Below are 22175 nucleotides of genomic sequence, written 5' to 3'. Positions count from 1 at the left end.
TCTTCAAGCCCAGAGAGAAGAAGTATTGGGTAAACTTCTGATCCTATGAGAGATTTCTGGCCTGTAACAGGCAATTGTCCAGGTAGGGATATAGTTGGAATCCTCTGGTCCTGCAGAAGGCAATTGCAAAGGCTAAGAACTTGGTGAAAACCCTTGGAGCATACTCAAAGCTAAAGGGCAGTGCTGAAAATTGATAGTGACTGGAACCTGATCTGTCGTGAAGAAAGCTTGTGTGACTCTTGAATTGGGATGTGCAGGTAGGCATCCTTTAAATCCAGAGAAACAATAAAGGCCTTTGGGGCTATTTGGGTAAGAGTTTTTGAAATGTCAACATTTTGAATTTTGGTACGTGGAGAAACTGATTGAGGTTGGGCAGGTCTAAGTCAGACCACCAAAAGCCTTCTTTTCTGGAACCAGGAATAGCCTGGAGTAGAGAACCCTTTGCCTTTTTGATGTTCTGGAATTGGTTCCACAGATCCCTGAGCAAACAAATAATGTATTTGAGAAAGGGCCTCTGATTTTTGATTCTGGAGAATATTTTTGATTCTGGAGAATATCTTGATATCCTGAGTGTTTTAAAGGCTCTTAGAAAGTGGGTTTACAACCATTTGAAATAATCTCTAGAATGAACTTGTCTGAAGTGATGTGAGTCCAGTTTTGTTTGAACAGAGACAGCCAGTCTTGTGTGTGCAGGGGTGGGGAGCAGGGTTGGTAAACAAGAAGTTATGTACTCACCACAACGTTTGATGTATGTAGTCCATCTCGCCTCACATTCTTACCCTTGGGTTCGGAGCTAAACCTCGGCTCCGACTCGGCCATACTCTAGCTCGAAGTCTTCAATTGGCTTGTGGCTAAGAGGTATCCCCATGCTGCAATGCACCTATCCCTAGATCTTGCTTGCTGCAAGCTCACATACACACACACCAACATGCTGAGAGGAAGAACCAACCCAACTAATCAAAAAGGAGTGCTGAAAACAGAGACTAAACCTCTAGGTCCTCCTGGAGGGGGTAGGTGGGTGGGTTAGTAAGAATGTGAGGCGAGATGGACTACATACATCGAACGTTATGGTGAGTACATAATTGCTTGATGTTATGTAGTCCAATCTCGCCTACATTCTTACCCTTGGGACAGCGTCCCTAGCACCTAAACCTTGGGTGGCTCAAAATACTCCTGAGCACTGTGGAACCAAATGAAGATCTGCCTCTAGATATCAGATCCAATTTGTAGTGACTAATAAAGGTGTGAGGCGATGCCCATGTGGCTGCAGCACAAATATCATCCATAGACATCCTAGCCTGAAAAGCAGTAGAGGTAGACACCGATCGTGTAGAGAGAGCCTTCACTTTAAAGGGTAATTCCTTGCCATCTGAAGTATAAATGAAGGAAATGCAACTAGAAATCCATCTGGGCAGAGTTACTTTAGAAACTGGAGTCCCAAGTCTATTGTCTGAGAACGAGACAAAGAGTTAATCTGATTTCCTAATATCTTTAGTTCTATGTAAACATCTAGCCGATGAAACTTAAATTCTGCCCTGTTAGAGAATTCAGGGAAAAATACAGGCAGCTCAATGGACTGGTTGAGGTTGACAACCGAAGCAACCTTAGGCATAAAGGAAGGATTAGGTCTTAGAGAAACCCTATCCTTGTGAAATACCAAGTAAGGGGGTCGAAACGATAAAGCTTGGAGTTCAGAGACCCGCCTAGCTGAAGTGATGGCTATCAAAGATTGTCTTCCAAGACAAAAATATCACAAGTTGCTGTGGGCACAAAAGGAGGCGAGGTAATGTAAAGGGGTGGCTATGGGGGCAGCATGTGCCCCCATTTTTGCTAATCTGTTTTTATTAGATTGGGAAACAGAACACATACTACAATCTGAATGGAATTATAATATACTGTGTTATTTAAGATTTTTGGATGATGTGTTTTTAATATGGAAGGGTAATGAGAGTAGCCTTAATGAGTTTAAAATGTACTTAAACACTAGGTGTGATTATTTAAAATTCACATTCAGTGTGGACCAGAGGTCCATATCCTACCTGGACACTCGTATTACAGTGGAAAATGGTAGATTTGAATCTAATTTCTACAGAAAGGACACCTTTAGTAATGCATATTTGGAGTATTCCAGCTGCCATCCTAGATGTCAGAAAAGGAGTATAATTAAAGGTCAGTGTATAAGGGCAGCCAGAATGACATCTGAATTTTCTGATATGGTACTAGAAATGGATGTTATAGGGAACATGTTTAAGACAAGAGGTTATCCCATGGGGATGATATTGGATATTAAAGAATATGTGATAAAAGAATGGGGGAAAATATTCAAATCCATATTAGGAACAGGGATTAACTACATTCAATGGGTTAATGTGACAAATAAAGACATGGGTTTTAATGAGTTTACTAGGGCATGCATTTTGCAATATGCCCCCCAAGTCAGAGACATTAAGAAAATAATAGAAAATAACTGGAATATTTTGAAAACTGATGACAGTGCGTTTAAGGCAGTGGGGGAGGTACCTAAATTTGTATCTAAAAATGGAAGTAATTTGAAAATGAGACTAGAAAAGAAAATTATGGACATTAACCCCAGACACAAATCTACAGGTACCACAAAATGTGGGAATTGTAATCAATGTAGGTTAATTATTAGGGTACCTTCTTTAATTTTGGATGATAAAAATAGAACAGAGGTTAAATTTCAAAAAGGTAATTGTAGAACCTTCCACTTAGTTTATCTAGCAAAATGTACTAAATGCCCGTTTTTACGTGGGGAAGACGGACAGATGTCTTAGAAATAGAATTTATGACCATTGTTATAAAATAAAACAACAGGACACAAACACTGCCTTATGGAGACATCTTAATGGTAACAAACACTGTGATTCCTTCAATTTTGGTATTTTAGAATGTATAAAATCAAATCCAAGAGGGGGAAGTATGAAGTATACACTTGGAGAAAAGGAAACTAGGTGGCAGATTAAACTCAATGCCTCTGTTCATCCTGGACTTAATGAAACTATCTCTACTAAGCCTATATTGGAAAATAGTGGATAGTAGAGATAGTCCAGAGACTATACAATAGGCTCAGTTAAATAAAGGAAGATTCTCATTGTGGCACACACTTCATTGTTATATATCTTTTACTGTCATACATATAATTATGTGGCAGGCAAATGTTTTTTAACATGGTTACAAATATGGGAAGTTTTAATGGATATGATTTGTTGTTTTTTTTGTATACAAAAATGGCAATTGACAAGGAAATCAAGCACTGAGCACTTTAAATTTTAATTACATTTTAAATAATTTTATTTAATTGATGTAACTGATTGGTTTATGCTTGTATTTAAGTGGGTAGTGGCAATAAAGATTAGTTCTGAGGAAGTCTACATAGAGTAGATGAAAGCGCTTAACTCTTGTGAATGAAATGGATTTCAGCTTTTTTATTTCTTAATAAACGGATTTATTTGAAGAAGTTGGTGTTCAGTGCTGCTATACATCAGGCTGTGAGCGGATTCTGGTGCTATTTTGTTATATTGTCGACCGTTACAGGCATCATTTATTTTTCTGAGTTGGGGGAGGAGATGGATTCCTTGGACGAATTGCCCTCCATTTTTTCGCCCAGGAGAGATAATATTCACAAACTGCAGTCTGAAATGGCAATTATTAAGGGAGAACTCACCCGGTTGATTGAACTCATCAGTCAACCCGATTCTAGTGACTCTAATGGTTTGAACGAAAGGAATGTGAAGTCATGCCACGTGGATGTAGAGTAATGGATTCTCTACCAAACGGCCAGGGTGAAGGCGTGGGATTGACAGAACGAGCCTCTTATGGATCCAACAAATCTAACAACGAAGGGGCAGATCACCTCTTCAATGGTGACGGATGTGGATCGGAGGTAGATTACAACATATCGGGCGCAAAACCTAAACGAGTGGCGCCCAAGAGAACGTATGCTATGGTAGGACAGCCTAAGCATAGAGGTACTGTACAAAATCCTATTATACAGAACAATAATGGCATTCAAAAACGCTATGATTTCAATAGCTTTTTAGTGTCTAATTTTGATTTTAATGGGGAAATAAAGAATGTTAGTCCGAGGAAAGACTTTGGTAACAATTCACAGGAGAACAAAACGTTGAAAGAGTACATACACGAGTTTGGCAAGAAAGTCAAAGTACTCAAAAGCATTCAATTGGACAATATGTACTTGAAAAAGTGTTTGGACACCAATATAGTACCCATGGGACTCAGGTTCTTTAAATATCCCATGGGAATTGTAATGGATGAAGGTAATATAAACGAATGTACAAAAATGTTCAATAATTTTGGTTTTACCTTCATGAAATTTATTATTTCTTGTAATGACAAAAAAATATGTGGATTAATGTCTGAACTTGAAAAGTTAGATCATATTATTACTAATGACCTTTTATTTGAGGAATGTGAAATGTCCTTTAACGCACAATACACTTGGGTTGAAAATCAAATAAATAAACAATATGAAAGGAAATGTAAGAAAATGAGAAGGGATATGCAACAGTATGAGAGAGGTGAGACCTACATGTGGGGAACACACATGAATGAATGCAATAGGAATGATAAAGGTGAAGATGATCAGGAATATAATTATAACAGACATAGTAAAGGAAGAAAAGGAAGGTATGAATATGCTTCTGATTTTTTAAGGGGCAACAAAAACTGGCAGGCCCCAAACAGGGGGCAGTTCAGAGGTAAGGGCAAGTGGCAAGGAAATCAATGGGAAAAGACACCAGATTACAGGAGAAGAAACAATTAGAGGATAAAGTAGGAATAAGAAAATATAATGATATACATTACAGCCTAGGACAATTTAGTATTTTTAATTACACACAAACAGAATTGAATGATGATTTTTTTAAAATTATTATCTAAAGGAATGAAGTATGTTCCTAATGACAATATTAATATAGTAGATTACATAGTGGACTTTAAAAAGTATTTAAGAAAACTTAATTTAGCCTTGTATTTTGATGGAAAAAATACTATTCAATTGAATAAATGTAAGAAGAAAAGTACTTTTACACCCCCAATGAATCACACATTGGCCACATTTGAGAAGGTTGTTATAGATGAGATATATGAATACGAGAATAAAAGGAAAAAACTTTTTAAAAATAATTATAATTTTCAATTTAGTGAATTTAAACTCTTAAAACAAATTCAGGCCAACAAAAATATAAGAATCATGAAACCTGATAAAGGTGGGGGGCTGTTATTTACGATACAGTTGAATATGTAAATAAAATTAATAGTATTTTGTTAAATTCAGGAAATTATGAGGTGTCATCCATTAATGAAGTAAATATAGGGTACCATAAAATTGATTTATTTTTGGAAGAACTACTGTTAGATGAAAGGATTGACTTAGACATGTATAACTTTTTGAAGGAAGAACATCCCATTATTAGTACTATAGTGGGTATACCTAAAGTGCATAAGGATATTAATGATCCTCCATTTCGGCCCATTATTTCTGGCAATAGATCAAAAACCTTTCCTTTTGGTAAAGTGATTGACAGCTGGTTGAAACCCACTTACAGTAAAACCAAGCACCTAGTTAAGGACTCATGGGATTTCTTAGGAAGGTTGGTACCAGCACTAGTTACAACCGATATGTTCCTGATGACTATAGATGTAGTAGATCATTTTTCATGCATACCCCAGGATGAAGGGTTAATTAGATTCAATCATAGTATAGAAAAATTCAGTGGTTTGAACTGGGATAAAATATGCTTGATTATGGAATTTATGGAAGTAGTCCTGTCTTATAACTACATCTTATTTGAAGTTAAATACTATAGGCAATGTAAAGGGGTGGCTATGGGGGCAGCATGTGCCCCCATTTTTGCTAATCTGTTTTTATTAGATTGGGAAACAGAACACATACTACAATCTGAATGGAATGATAATATACTGTGTTATTTAAGATTTTTGGATGATGTGTTTTTAATATGGAAGGGTAATGAGAGTAGCCTTAATGAGTTTAAAATGTACTTAAACACTAGGTGTGATTATTTAAAATTCACATTCAGTGTGGACCAGATGTCCATATCCTACCTGGACACTCGTATTACAGTGGAAAATGGTAGATTTAAATCTAATATCTACAGAAAGGACACCTTTAGTAATGCATATTTGGAGTATTCAAGCTGCCATCCTAGATGTCAGAAAAGGAGTATAATTAAAGGCAGTGTATAAGGGCAGCCAGAATGACATCTGAATTTTCTGATATGGTACTAGAAATGGATGTTATAGGGAACATGTTTAAGACAAGAGGTTATCCCATGGGGATGATATTGGATATTAAAGAATATGTGATAAAAGAATGGGGGAAAAATTCAAACCCATATTAGGAACAGGGATTAACTACATTCAAGGGGTTAATGTGACAAATAAAGACATGGGTTTTAATGAGTTTACTAAGGCATGTATTTTGCAATATGCCCCCCAAGTCAGAGACATTAAGAAAATAATAGAAAATAACTGGAATATTTTGAAAACTGATGACAGTGTGTTTAAGGCAGTGGGGGAGGCACCTAAATTTGTATCTAAAAATGGAAGTAATTTGAAAATGAGACTAGAAAAGAAAATTATGGACATTAACCCCAGACACAAATCTGCAGGTACCACAAAATGTGGGAATTGTAATCAATGTAGGTTAATTATTAGGGTACCTTCTTTAATTTTGGATGATAAAAATAGAACAGAGGTTAAATTTCAAAAAGGTAACTGTAGAACCTCCCACTTAGTTTATCTAGCAAAGTGTACTAAATGCCCCTGTTTTTACGTGGGGAAGACGGACAGATGTCTTAGAAATAGAATTTATGACCATTGTTATAAAATAAAAAAACAGGACACAAATAATGCCTTATGGAGACATCTTAATGGTAACAAACACTGTGATTCCTTCAATTTTGGTATTTTAGAATGTATAAAATCAAATCCAAGAGGGGGAAGTATGAAGCATAAACTTGGAGAAAAGGAAACTAGGTGGCAGATTAAACTCAATGCCTCTGTTCATCCCGGACTTAATGAAACTATCTCTATTAAGCCTATATTGGAAAATAGTGGATAGTAGAGATAGTCCAGAGACTATACAATAGGCTCAGTTAAAGAAAGGAAGATTCTCATTGTGGCACACACTTCATTGTTATATATCTTTTACTGTCATACATATAATTATGTGGCAGGCAAATGTTTTTTAACATGGTTACAAATATGGGAAGTTTTAATGGATATGATTTGTTGTTTTTTTTTTGTATACAAAAATGGCAATTGACAAGGAAATCAAGCACTGAGCACTTTAAATTTTAATTACATTTTAAATGATTTTATTTAATTGATGTAACTGATTGGTTTATGCTTGTATTTAAGTGGGTAGTGGCAATAAAGATTAGTTCTGTGGAAGTATACATAGAGTAGATGAAAGCACTTAACTCTTGTGAATGAAATGGATTTCAGCTTTTTTATTTCTTAATAAACGGATTTATTTGAAGAAGTTGGTGTTCAGTGCTGCTATACATCAGGCTGTGAGTGGATTCTGGTGCTATTTTGTTATATTGTCGACCGTTCCAGGCATCATTTCTTTTTCAAGGATGTTAAGGAAGGTAGAGTTGAAAGAGTGAACAGCTTCATCAAGGGGAAGAAGTGTTAGATGTGTCCAGTTTATCCTGGAGAGGGGGGCATTAAAAGTCTCAGGACAGAAAGTGGATAGTTTGCGACAGGTTATATATCTGTGAGGCCTAGTGAAGTGAAGAGCATCTCTAAGAACTTTTACATGGGAGTGATCATTTAGGGAGTTGGGTAGGGTCTCAGGTCATGGTATTTGTGGGGATCTGAGACCAAAATCTAATCTATGCGAGAGCTGGGGGTATGTGATTTGTTAGTATGGGCAGGGGTTGAGATTAGTTGTACAAAACCACGTAAGTTAAGGCATGAAGTAGTGTTTGGGGACTGCAGAGTTAGCCAGTTTATATTTACATCCCAAAGAAAGACGGTTTCATTGTGGATGTTTTGAGAAAGATAAGACAGAATGTTCTCTAGAAGGGTAATGTTATCTCAGGGGGAATATAGATAGCTATGTGATAGTGGTGTAGTCGTTAAGTTTAAAGCTGGCTGTCAGGAGTTCAGCAGGTGAAAAGGAGGGAGAGGGCTGGTTTAGACTTGAAGGGGTGAGATGGTTAGAATAGACAATGGCCACTCCATCCCCTCTTTTCTTTTGTCTATCTAATCTAAGAATATTATATCCAGGGGGAGGATATCACTGTCATGGTTTTGCGGTTTCAGACAGGTTTCTGTCAGGGTGACTACATTAGGGGTGTGGTTAGCCATCCAGGTGTAGTATTTGCTAATTTTGTTTAGGATACTTCTAAGATTCATGGAGTAAAATGATACCTCCTTTTTTGGAGTAGTAGTGCAGGGTTGGTTTGTGGCATTTACATTGTTGGCTGGAGGGGGAGAGTTTGGACCAGGGTTTGGGTGAATATCACCTGACTGTAGTACAGACTTGGGGAGGAATTGTTGTTTGTATAGCAGGTACTTTATTTTACCTTCTAAAGAGGTGGTAAGGAATGGGGGTATTTTGATTCTTGGGAGGGTAGTATTTAGAGGAAAGGCAGATGAGCACATAGAGAAGGACTGCAGAGGATATGTATAGACATTGGCATTAGTATTTGTAGGACAGAAATAAGTTGGAGTTAGGCGAAAGTTATGGGAGGTAAGAGTGTATAGGAGGAGAAGGGGGGAGGCAAGAAAAGAAAGACTTGGATTGAAAAAGACATGTCAGTAGGAGAGTCAAGTGGGTAAGAGGGAGGTTAAAGCTGGGTCTAAAGAAAGGTTATATGAAAAATATGGAAGAAGTTACCAGTAGGGGGAGTCGGTACACAGGAGAGGGAGATAGGAGTAGCTAGTGTCAACATTAGGTGAAGTAGAGATGGGAGGGGTGCAGAAGTGGGTTGTGCCTAAAACAGGAAGGGGTGGGATTGGAGGAGGGGTCTGGGTAGTGGGGATGAGTATAAAGGAAGTGATATAGGGGTGAGTAGAGGAGTGAGCCTGAGCATAGCGAGGGCAAATGGAGTGGGGCTACACCAACTTCACTGTACCTCACTGGAGGAAAAAAACAAGTCAGCAAGGCCGCTAAGAAAGAATCAGATTCAGGTGAGCCAATGGTGCTGGTAAGCCTATAGAGCATAAATTTGTTTTGGAGACAAGCAGGCTACAGCGTGTAGAAGGGAAGACATATTCAAAGGAAATATATTGCGTCTTATATGAACAGTTTAAGGAACCTAATATTCTGTTAAAATGTAGGCTATGGAAGCAATAAACAGTTGGCGTTTCTTGGTAGCGCACTCTCGAGGAAGTGACTACTTTACAGATTAATGAAGTTGCATAACCATTTATCAGTTTGACGTGCTTTGTTTCCCTTTTGTTTGGTTGTTCAGTAGCTGGTCCATACTTAAGTAGGAAGGGACCCGATCGCAAGTTGAAACAGTTGAGGCAGGGTTATCTCAGTTAGATGTTATTGGGAAAATGAGTGGGCAGAACTAGAGATGGAGAAATAGAAAAAGAGAGAAAAATTAGTAGGTATGCAGAGGCCTGTTTAAGATGGAACTAATGCTAGGTACAGAAACGGCAAACATGAGACGCCATTAGGATAATATTTTATACAATGTAGCGCTTTACCTGGAGAGCCTATTGAAAGTGCGCTTTAAGCTATTTAAAGTAAAGACGCAGTTTCAAGTAAGAAACAAACGCCGGAGAGATATGTACAGGTATAGTACAAGAGCTGTTCCATGTGTGGGAGACGGTACAGTGGTTCATAATAAACTAAACTAGACAGCCTTGACAGAAATAAAACAGGGTTTTGGACATTAGGAGGGAAAATTAACAAAATGGGGCAGTTGGTTATCTCAAACACTAAAGCACTGAAAGACAAAAATAAATAGCATTTATGACATACAAGAAAACAAACAAAAGGGGAAGACTATCAAATACAAAAATAAGGATGCATGAAATGCACATAGGAAAACACATGTCCAAATTGTGATGCACACATCACTTCTCTCAAGCAGGGAGGTAAAAGGGTTTGTGGGAATAAGACTGTAAAAAAGACAAATGAAGAAACAGTGGAACTAAAAACTGGAAACTGTGGGCATAAAATGATGAAATGGTCAGCATGGTGGCTCAGTGGTTAAGATCTCTGCTTCAAAGCTCCATGGTCCAAGGTTCGGTTCTGACCTAAATAGTGTGGAGATTGTATGTCCTCCCATGTCTTTCTGGGCTTTTTCCTGGGTACTCAGGTTTCTTACCATATCCCAAACGCATGACGGTTGATTGGCTACACTAAACAGACCATACATATTGCATTTACCCCTGCCCTAGTGGCCTGGAATGTGGCCAAAAAAGGTCTGAGGAGCAGCTCACTTATCTAACAAATGAATAAAATAAATTAAAAATGAAGAGCTGATTAAGTAAACAATTATGTCCAGTATTCAGGAAGTAGCAGAAGGGAGATTTACCAAATGTAGTCAGTACAACTATCCAAAAATGAAAAGGCAGTTAACCCTCTAAAAAATGTGATCATTAAAAAATTCCAAAAACTAAAGGTACAAAGGGCAATGTTATTTGATAGGTTTCACTTATGAACTTATTAAAACCACTAAACAGCAGCTATGACAATAATCATTTCAGTTACATTTGTTTAGCATTTGCTAATAAAGTAATTGGGCTAGCAGTGGACTCTGTTAAGCCATGACCCAGGCCACAAGGGGAAAAGTAAACAATACAATACACGCATATCAACATTTTAGTGCAGGCAATCAACAGCTATGTTTTTAGGAGGTGGGAAGAAACAAATACCCACGAAAAACAGAATGAAAAACATATAAACATGGAAAAAATATAAACTCCACACAGACCGTAACCAGTAGTCCAGACTGTATTATCAATCTGTTCACCTTAAAAAGGGTATATCATGTGCTCTCTGTTATGACTATTTAAATTTCAAATTCCTGCTCTTGATGCGTACATTCCTCTTCTGGTCCATGCAAGGTGATACTGCTCTGGGGTTAAAGGGCACATTTGCCTCCTCACCATTTCTCCACTTCTTGACCTCACTTACAAACAGAGTTACTCTTGCAAGAAAATAAACTAAGTTATAAAGCTACAACTATGAAATCAACTTATGAGTGGCCTAGCTGTTGCAATGTCACAACAGCCTCATTGCAAACAACTGGAGAAGAGGCAAGAAATAATGCAGCTACTGCCGGAGGTCATCTTAAGGAGGGACTGATGTAATGAGTCATGAAACTCTTGTTATGAAATACAGCAATGTCTCTGCAGTTGATAGCATACTTATGCTGACTCCTAAGCAGTGTTCAGAAAAACTGTGAAACAGGTGGACGGTGGCAACAAAAGGACCAGAAAAAAAGCACAAGGGTCTTTAAACTTCACACAACCAAAAATATTAGTGATAGCAGGTGTGCTTTTTTAATGCTAAAAATTGTCGATTTTAGAGGAAGTGAAACAAGCAAATATCTGTCTTCGTGGACTCCTGGACCATCCAAGATAAAGCAGTCACAGTGTGGGGCACATTAAGAATATACAGTGCGTACTTCCAGCTACTTTAGAGCTGGAAAAGAAGAATAGAAGATACCAACTGGAAAGGGACAGACTGATACAATGCCAGGGAGGAAAGACTTTTTTTCTTAAAGAAACCCAGCTCCTACCTAAGGAACACAAGGTAAGACTATTTTCATATAAATACCAAAAACTTAGAAAACCTAGTGCCACAAATGACAGTGTCTATGTAAAGCATCTGCTCTCTCACTACACAGAGTTATGGTCCAGTTTTGTGTGCTGTTGAAACATATTTTGGAACATATACAAATCATTAAAACTAAACATTGAGACAAATGTCCAAATTTTAAGATGTGTTTTGTGTAATAATTAGTTCAGGTTAAAAGTGATATGAGAGGTGGTAGCTTCAATAACAGACCTGAAGTTTGTGAACTTAATTGACAGCAGGCAAAGCAACAGAGATAAATGACAGTATCAATATTAAATATCATTTAAAGTCTTTGCCATCTTTACATTAATGCTCTATACACTTTCTTTAAATTTTTGAAGTATTTTAGTGTATATTCAAATGACTGTACCTTTATTTTAACTGTGAGATCATTCATGCCATCTTCATACTGTGTCACATGACTATATCAAATGACTGGTTAAGTTATTTAATTGCATGTGAATGGAAAGTGATTAGTCCTGATAAAGCTCCTTTCTGTTTTTAGAAAAAAAGTGATAAACTGTGTGTGGAATAAAAATCTTTGTCATCTACATCTGGACTATTTTATATTTTCATTTTGCTAGTTGTACACTCACAATGTGTAAAGTTTTTTTTTTCTTTCTCTTTTTCTCTCTTCCGGTATGCCTGCCATATGAATAACAGTAATAGCTTAGCTACTGCTTTAGAATTATGCTTTCTGAAGGAGATAGCCTCAGAAAAGCTGTTAGCGCTGCTGAAATACACTGGTGTCCACTGCTGGACCTAACTAATGGCCCTACAATATCCAAAGCTATTATTTCAAATGTTAGGAGGTGACTTCTGAACTTGGGATGAGTGGCACAATTTAGTTAAGGCACTTTATTTTTATCCATGCACAAAAGAGCCCCAACATGCCTGTGGGACATTTTCACGACCACTTATCTAAACAGTTTAGGCAGCAATAACGGACATATAATCGTTCTGTCTCTCTCTCTCTCTCCTTTCCTACTCTCTATAATAGGCATTTTGCATTTTAAAACAAGGATAAGCTGAGGGAGGTCCAACAGCAGAACTTATCTCGTCCTACCTTGGATATCTTTTCCCTAGCACAGGGTAGCATCTTGTCCCCCAGTGGGCCTTCATGAAGCTCAATCAACTGGTTCAGAGCCTGAAGAAATTGGGACCATCTTCCTCCTCTATGTCTGAACAGACAGAAGCTCTGCCACCTGTAATGGCAGGTGCAGGAATGTCAGTGGGAGTACACTCTGATGCTCTAAAGGATTCTCTTTAGTGTCCCTTGAACAAAAGTATAACTCTTTCTTTGGAGTTCTCCATTATCAATTCATGCTTTCTTGCCATTTCATCCAAAGTTTGGGTTCCTAGGGACCTGTCCACTCCCTGGGTGTTAACTGCCCCTTACATTTACTGGGTGTTTCTGCAATGCAGTGACAGGGTCTTCCCCCCTTTCTAAATAAGTTTATCAATACTTTGGTCTTTTCCAGGCCCCCCTATTGTTTTTTTTTTTTTTTTTTTTTTTTACAAAACCCCTGCGTTTATACATCTCTAGGTTAGTGAGGGCATTTAAATCCTGAAAAAAGGATGACTTGCTACTGTTTCTGCAAAAGAGGCTATACTAGATTCCTTAGTATTATTCCATTCCCACAATTTCCAAAGTACTTTTTAAATGGGAAATCTTTCCCCACAATTATATCATGTATAAGACATGGGACCATGGCTACCAAGTAGAGGACCTTCCCATACTAGGATACTAGGTTTGTACCTTCAGATGGATAACAAAGGTAATGCCTTTTCTCCCCATGTCCATAAATATCCTTAATGGACTCGGGTGAGTGGGCTTTCTTTTTACAGATATACAGTGCTTTGATTAACATAATCACACTACCACAGTCTAGCAGCCCCTGTAATGCCTGCTCATCTTTTATTAAATATTTTGTCAATTTTGCGGTAACAAAATGTAGTCTTGACCAACCTGGTCACACCAAATCACATCTACACCCCCTTGCTGACTCTTTAGCTGCTTGTACAGGAGATTTTAACTTATGTTTCACACCACAGTGCGATATGTCATCCCTTGCCATATTTAGCATACAATAAAATATGGTCCCCTTCACTTTATAAACTATTTTAAGATACGATTCCTTAAGAACATTTTTATAAAATAATATCCTTTCTACTAAAATTCAAAACCCTTTGGCAATGTGTGGGTCTGCTTGACACCTACATCTTCACGACTGCCAATAAAGCTCTCCTAAACCTGTCGACTGCAGGCATTTTCATTATTGTTTCCCTGCTATTAAGCCCTTCTGCCTCTAACCAGAATAGCTGTGCTCTTAGGTTTGCATCTAACAAGAGTCTATCCATGAAGCCTGTGGCTTTGAGTCTCAAAGGTGACTCCTGTCCTCACCAACAAGCTTTTCCTTGCTTTCTCAAAATCCCTAAAGCCAGTACCAGGTCTTCCCATGTAGGCAGGGAGGGGCCCTCCTGTCAGATGAGCTGCCAAACTTTAAACTCACCTGGAATGATCCCAACTATTCTGAAACATTTGCAGGTATTTTCAAGATCAGAGGCTTGAGCCGAGGCATGGGTCTTGGTTGTGTCACCAGTGCAGTTACTGCTATCATTCCCCTGGCACTGGTAGTTATCATCTGTAGCCACTCTTCCATAGTGGTCATTGTAGATCAGAGTGTGTGTATGTACCTTTAAGAAGCATTTCCGGATGTAGGCACATGCATATAAATAGTGAGCATGTAAAGGCAGTAGTGCCATTTTTGAGAAAACAGCCAGAGTGTTAACATGTACGACTGTGGTAGTCAATCTGTTTATAAGTTTATTTAAGTTTAAGTTACAAAGCCTCATTCCTGATGTGTTTGTGAGTAATAAAGCTGCTAGAACTGAACCCAGGAATGTTCGTCTGTTTTATTCTGACCAGAGGAGCAACATGGTATCAGATCTGGGCTTAAAAGAACAATTTCAAGCCATGAGGTGCAGAGTTGATGGTGAAGGCAGATTGAGCTGGTTGAGTGAAGTAGAGTTCAATCAAACAAACAAAAAAGGGCCAGAAATGAACTTAAGGTAATGAAAAACTGCACAAATGATTTATTTGGCAAAGAAAATGAAATGGAGCATTTGTAAGGCACAAAACGCATTATTAATCCAATGAGCAGCACAAAACGTATTTTTAATCATTCAAAAGGCACAAACCACATTATTAATTAAATGAAATGTTCGAAACCATGACATTTGATAAAACTAGCAGAGATATTCATATGGGACTCAGAATTACCTTTGGTTTGCATAATGAGCATGTTTATAGTAAAATGGGTACTTGAAAAGTATAATGAGCATAAGAGATTAAAAGGGCATAACGAGTACAATAAAAGGGAAAATTAAGCTTAACGAGCAAGGTGACTGCATGTTTTTAGTAACAGACCATGTTTTGGACACAAACTACTATTTTGCATTGACCAAAGCCATTCAAAGCATAACTAGAGTTGTTTGAAGTATCTCAGAGTGTGCAAAGTGTTTCCAGAGTGTGTCCTTTATTACTATGCAATCATTTCAAAGAGTTTGTTGTGTGCAAAGTACAGTTATACTGCAAAGTGCAGTCAAAGTACTGCCACTTCAAAAGGTTTCTTGTGCTGTGTGCATTTATTCGCAGAGTGCCGCCATTTCAAAGTGTTTCTTATACTGTATAGAGTTATTTCACAAAGTACAGCCATTTTGAAAGGTTCTTGTGCTGTGTACAGTTTATTTTGAAAGGCTCTTGTGCTGTGTACAGATTATTTGCAAAGTGCATTCACCTTGAAGTGTTTCTTACTTTGAGCTTTTCCTACTGTGTACAGTTTACTCACAAAATACAGTCATTTTGAAGTATTTCTTACACTGATAAGAAGTGGTTTCACAAAATACATCAATTTCAAAGTGTTCTTGTACTACAGAGACTTATTTGGCAAGGTGCAGTTATTTCAAAGCGTTTGTTGTGCTATTGGTCATAATTCCAACTACTGGCATAAAATTCTGGCATGTATATTTGTGTGTGTATGTTTGTGCATAATTCAACGCACCTCCACTACTGTGTGTTGAGATGGCAGAGGCATTTCACAGTCCACTTGTGTTTGATCATAATACCGCAGAAAATTGGACAGTATTCGAGCAGAAATACGATATTTTCATACAAGCAGCTTTTTCTGACAAAGATGCACATACAAGGACATTCATTTTGCTTAACTTAGCTGGGTCAGAGGCCAATGAAAGACAGTGTTGCACCAGAAGTATATGCAGGCCGGGGGGCTGCGATATTGTGGTACCGGCTGAATCAAGGGGGTACTCTGAGTGCTTGAAACATAAATTTATTGAAACATGCAATCCCCAGACAAATGTTACATTAAAGAGGCACTTATTTTATACAAGGGACCAAAAGACAGGTGAAACTTTTGCCACTTATATCACTGACTTGAGAAATAAGGCCAAAACGTGCAGACTTAGTGACTTGAAAGATGAGTTAATGAAGGCCAGGCTTGTGTGTGGGGTAAACAGTGCTGCAGTAAGAAAGATTTTGCTTTGTGACAGTGATTTAACTTTAAGCAAAGCCATATAGATTTTTCAAATCCATCATGAGCTCATAGAAAGGCACACAAATATGCTTGTAAGTGATAAAAGCATGGTTTTAGCACCCTCTAGAGCAAACGGAGACAGCATGCAACATGTGGCAAGCAGAGACAGGCCTAAGCACATGGCAACAGCAACCCCTGCGGGATTCCCTGGGAGAACCCATTGCTTTCTAGCAAGTTCCAAGACTGGTTCAGTAAAAAAGGCATGCTCAGAGCAGTATAAGGGTGAGTCAGTAAAACCCAAGTCAGGTCTTATTATTAACTGTCGTAATTGTGGAACCAATCATGAATCTAAAAGAGAGAAGTGCTTAGCATTTGGTCAGCAATGCCACAAGTGTAAAAAATGGAATAATTTTCAAAAGTTTTGTAAATCAAGCAAACCTCATTCAGTTATTATGAAAAATCACTCAAAAAAGCAAGTCGATCATACAGAAAACTGCAACACTACTTTTTATTTAAATGGTGTATCAGTGGTCGGTGAAAAGGTTAATGCAGTAGATTTGTTGGCAAAGAATGAAGTATTTTGTACTGTTCTGATCAACGATAAACTCAGAGAGCTCAAAGTAGTCACTGGTTCAAAGTGTAATGGGATGTCATCAGAAACATTTGCTAAAGTGAGGGCTGGTGAGCAACTTAATTTGGCCAACTGTGTTGTTGTTGCATATGGAGGCGAAGAGATTCAAACTGAAGGCTTAGTAGTGCTTTCATGCTATTCGGCTGGAAACAGTTACAGCTTGCAGTTTTATGTAGTCTGAAGACCTGTGCAATCAGTATTAGGTCTCCGAGACAGTTTGAGAATGAAATTGCTTTCTTTTACCAAGGAGGTACAACATGTAAGTACATGTCCCAGTTCCAGCTTTACTGATGCTATTTTCTCAGAGTATGCTGATGTGTTAAGACAACAAGCTAGGTAAACTTTCAGTTGTGTACTCTGTGAAAGTAGACCCAGAGGTCAGTGCAGTGGTCAGACCAGCAAGAAGAGTTCCAATAGCTATGCAGGACAAAGTCAAGCTCCAGTTAGACAAAATGGTGCAAGATTTGTCCAGTCACAGAACCAGCTGAGTGGGTGTCTTCCATGGTAGCTGCTCATACGAAAAATTCAAATGAAATCAGAATATGCACTGACCCAAGAGACTTGAACAAAGCATTAAAAACACCTCATCATCCTATGTGTACAGTCAAGGAAATTGCTGGCCTTACTCCAAATGCCACTGTTTTTTCTATCTTAGATGCAAAGAGTTCATTTTGGCAAGTTGATACTTAATTGTAAATCTTCACTACTGACTACATTCTGTACCCCATTTGGTAGATACAGATTCCTCAGGATGCCTTTTAGAATAAATTCTGCCAGTAAATTCTTTCAGCATGCAATGGAGCAATTTTATTTCAGGCTACCCATGTGTAATAATAATTGATGACTTACTGGTTGGAGGTAATGGTGAAGCAGAACATGACAGAAACCTCAGGAAAGTTCTGGTTAGTGTGCGTGAAGTGAATTTAAAGCTCAATCCTCTGAAGTACAAATTCAGATTACAAGAAGTTAGTTATGTAGGTCATTTATTTACCAGTACAGGCTTATGACCAGATCCTTCTAAAAAAAGCAGCCATTCTTGAGATGCCAGCTCCAGACAATGTCCAAACCCTACAGCGTTTTCTTGGTATGGTTAACTATTGGGCAAATTTATCCCTGACCTTAGTGAGTTATCAGCACTTTGAGAGAGCTAACATGCAAAAATGTTGCCTGATCATGGTTAGAACAACACCAGAGAGAATTTCATAACCTCAAACAGCAAATTGCTAACCCACTTACTTTAAGATACTGTGATGTCCACAAACCAGTAGTTCCTTCCTGTAATGCTTCAAAGTTCGGTCTTGTGCAGTTATTCTTCAAGAGGGCAGACCTGTTGTCTATGCATCTAGAATTCATACCCATACTGAGGTGCAGTATGCTCAAATTGAGAAGGAACTTTTGTCAATTGTGTTCACATGTTCGAAGCTCCATGATTATATTTATGGCCGAGCTACCCAGACAGAAACTGACCATCAACCTCTAGTCACTATTTTAAAGAAGCCTATGCATTCAGCTCCAGCAAGACTACAAAGAATGATGCTCAAATTCCAAAAGTATAATTTCAAAATGGCCTGTACAAAATGTAAACTTCTTTATCTGGCTGATACCTTATCCAGATAGCCCAGAAATACCACAGAACAGCTTGAGGCAGAGAATTTTGACTTTGATGTCATGGAAGTGCATAATTTTTCTACCATAAGACTTGATGAGCTGAGAGATCATACAAAGACTGATCCTATTTTGCAAAATTGCAACCACTTCATCAATGAAGGATGGTCGTCAAAGCAATCCTGTGTACCGCCAGAAGTACAACTTCACTTTCCATACAGAGATGAGATGCTGATGGACGATGGTATCATTTTCAAAGGTCCAAAGTTTATTGTTCCTACTTCCTTACTAAGTGAATACATTCAGATTTTACATCGTGGCCACCCAGGTTTCAATTCTACCAAAAGAAGGTCGAGAGGACTAGTATTTTAGCCTTCTCTAGTAAAAAACATTGATAAAGTGCTTTCTTTTTGTTCAGTGTGCAACAGTACTAAGCCGCATTTGCAAAAATAGCCACTTCATCTAAGCCAAATTCCTGAACTACCTTGGTCAACAATAGCAACTGACATATTTGAGTGGAACAATTAGCATTACTTAGTGTTGGCAGACTCTTATTTGAACTGGTTTGAGATAGATTTGCTACCTATCCTAACGTCCAATGCTGTTATTACTAAGATGAAATGTAATTTCTCAGTCCATGGTAGTCCACATAAAGTTATTTCTGACAATGGTTCTCAGTTTACCAGTCAATTGTTTCAGAGATTTACAAAAGAGTGGGACTTTATCCATGTTACTAGTAGTCTTGAATACCCACAGTCAAACAGCCTTGTTGAATGTGCACTACAGAGTGCAAAGCAATTACCAGAAAGGTCAAAATGTGACAATACCGATATATTCTTGAATTTACTTGATCTCAGAAATTTACCTCATGACAACCTACTTGGCTAGCCTGATCAGAGACTTCTATCTAGGCAAACCGGAACAACCTTGCCTATCAGTTCTAGTATGTTGGTGCCCAATGCTAAAAACAAAAGAGCAATCAAAGCACAACTTTTTAAAAAGCGTTCTTCTTAGAAGTCCAGGTATGAGAAAATGAGCAGATTTCTTCGTCCGTTAAAAGAAGGAGAGACAGTGAGGATGCAAACGGTGAAAGGCTTTGATTGAATTAGTCAAGTGAGAGCTATACGTGTTGAACAGAGATCCTACTTAGTGGAATCTGAGGGAATAGAATATAGGAGAAACTGCAGACATCTTCTTCCTGTATCAGAAATGATACTGCAACATCGGACTTGTGATACAGACTCTAGATCTCAGAGCAAACCTGACAATGTTCATACCGAGGAACATGTCACAGTATCCATTCCCATTCCCGATGATGTCCCAGTTATCCTCAAAGTTGAACATTCCTTGAAGACAGCCCCGTTGCTAGATTCAATCCAGACTATTATGTTACACTATCAGGTCGTATTTCTTGACCTAGTACAAAATACACAGGAACTTGGACATGATTGTTTTATATGTGTCTGATTTTGTATAATTGCATGTCAGATAATTAGTTCTGTATAACTGCATGTCAAAAGATCATTTCTGTAAATTGCATGTTACTGAATATTGTCATTTCATATATGGACTATTTCTTAAAGAGGGAGGATGTAGATCAGAGTGTGTGTATGTACCTTTAAGAAGCATTTCCAGATGTAGACATGTGCATATAAATAGAGAGCACGTGCAGGCAGCAATGCCATTTTGAGAGAACAGAATATAGGAAACTATCCATACCAAGAAAACTGTTAACATGTACGGGTGTGGTAGTCAGTTTGTTTATAAGTTTAAGTTACAAAGCCTCATTCCTGATGTGTCTGTGTGTAACAAAGCTGCTTGAACTGAACCCACAAATGTTCATCTGTTTTATCCTGACCAGATGAGTGACCATCATCATGTAGCCTTAAAACTTCTCCACTGGGACACTGACACCTCCAGATGACAGACGGACTATAAGAAATCCACAGTATCACAAATTAACAAGAATCCAGGAAACTAGACGAGAAAACTAGACTTGCTGTTTATCACTGATGGGTAGAATCAGAACTTCAAATTTAGTATAAAGTTTCAAATGCCCACTACATCCAACAGCTTGGAATTTGTAAGTAGCAGACACACACCAAGGAGAAACTGAACACAAAAAAGCTAATTTCGCCATACTCAGCAATCAAAATGAAGTGAAAAGTGAAATAAAACTGCAATTCAATTTTCAATAAAGCCAACAGTTTAGTTCAGTAGCCACTTCAGCAAGAGTACTCAATTAAGGTGCATCATACCGCTCAACCTCTTAGAGGAAGAAATCTGGACAAAGCCATAAATAAAAGGTGGACAAAGGCCCAAAAATATTAGTCTTACAAACTTAGAAAGGGTATGACGTCTGAAACTCAAGTGTCTGTCACTATTTTCTAACTTAAATATTTAATGTAATTTGCCAGAAAACCACAATTTTATGAAAAATAGACCAAAAATATGAGGCAAAACTTTAGACTTTATGCAAAAATCTGTACAGTTAAAGAGGTATGAGGTGCATGCACAAAGACTTCAATGGTGACCATTTTAAAAGCACCCTCCAATACAACAGTGCTCAAAAAATAAAGAAAAACATCTTTATCAACAGTGCACAAAACAGGCAACTCAAAGTCTCTTATCACCAGGACTATAACTGGTGTAAAAATAAAGCCTTTTATCAACAACTCTGTGGTTAGGTAATGCAAAGTCTCAGATATCAAAACTTGCACTGACTGTTATGATTCCTCAAACCAGGCTTCTATCTCAGAGCAGACTGCTCAGTTTCTCTCTTCTTTCACCGAAGTGCCCACAGACTCCTCACGGCTTTTAACCTAACTACTTTTGTCTTACTGAAACTCTCCTGTCTTTTCAACAGTACAGCTGACTTTTATTATCTGGGCTCCAGATTTCCTTGCATAATGTGCATTCTCCCATACCAGGTACAGTGTCTGTGTGTGTGTGTGTGTGTGTGTGTGTGTGTGTGTTTCTGTGTGTTTAAATACCTATATCTATCTATATAGCGAGAGCAAGAAAAACATGCTTCTTTCTCCCTCTCTGAATATCATATACAGAGGGAGAGAGAGAAGCACTACAGACACTAGTGATGATTCTTAGCTACTACAGTGTGTGTATATGGATTGAGCTGATAAATACCTTCAAAAATTGAGGAGAACTACACAAACAATATAAATGAAATGCAGTATTTCTAAAATAAAAATGAAGAAGAGAAAGAAAAAATATAACGACAACATTTAAAAATCACTAGGATTTTTTTTTTCAAAACAGGAAAGGTAAACATAAGCACTCCTTTGCATCCTGCAAACTTCACAACTGTATCCTAACCATCCAGTCATCAAGTTACCTGTGTGTAGCAGCGCAAGAGAAGACCTTTTTCCTTCAACATACGCATGAAGTAATGACACAGTGTTGGCTGAAAAACAGAAAAATAAACAAAAAGTACTTCACATAAATTGTCATGCTACTGAAACATTTTCTATCAAATATTGTACCTTTTAATATGAAAATCTACAACCAAGGGAAAGAAGAGCATGTCCACTTTCTC

The 22175-nt window shown here is 37.9% G+C and overlaps 1 protein-coding gene across 2 annotated transcripts in view; it reads right to left on the bottom strand.

Moving 5' to 3' along the window:
* Positions 1 to 22175, bottom strand: part of SIRT2 (sirtuin 2) — a 1239326-nt gene that overhangs the window by 729368 nt on the left and 487783 nt on the right. For both annotated transcript variants that reach the window (XM_044082288.1, XM_044082354.1), the window contains exon 8: positions 21975 to 22043. In XM_044082288.1, the coding sequence (XP_043938223.1) occupies positions 21975 to 22043 (69 nt within the window). The remainder of the gene's footprint in view (positions 1 to 21974; positions 22044 to 22175) is intronic.

This window comes from Protopterus annectens, chromosome 1.part0 (assembly GCF_019279795.1).
Source record: "Protopterus annectens isolate FY-2018-M chromosome 1.part0, PAN1.0, whole genome shotgun sequence".
NCBI classification, from domain to species: Eukaryota; Metazoa; Chordata; order Ceratodontiformes; family Protopteridae; genus Protopterus; species Protopterus annectens.
The sequence above is the reverse complement of the archived record's forward strand: the minus strand, read 5'-3'. Positions and strand labels throughout refer to the sequence as shown.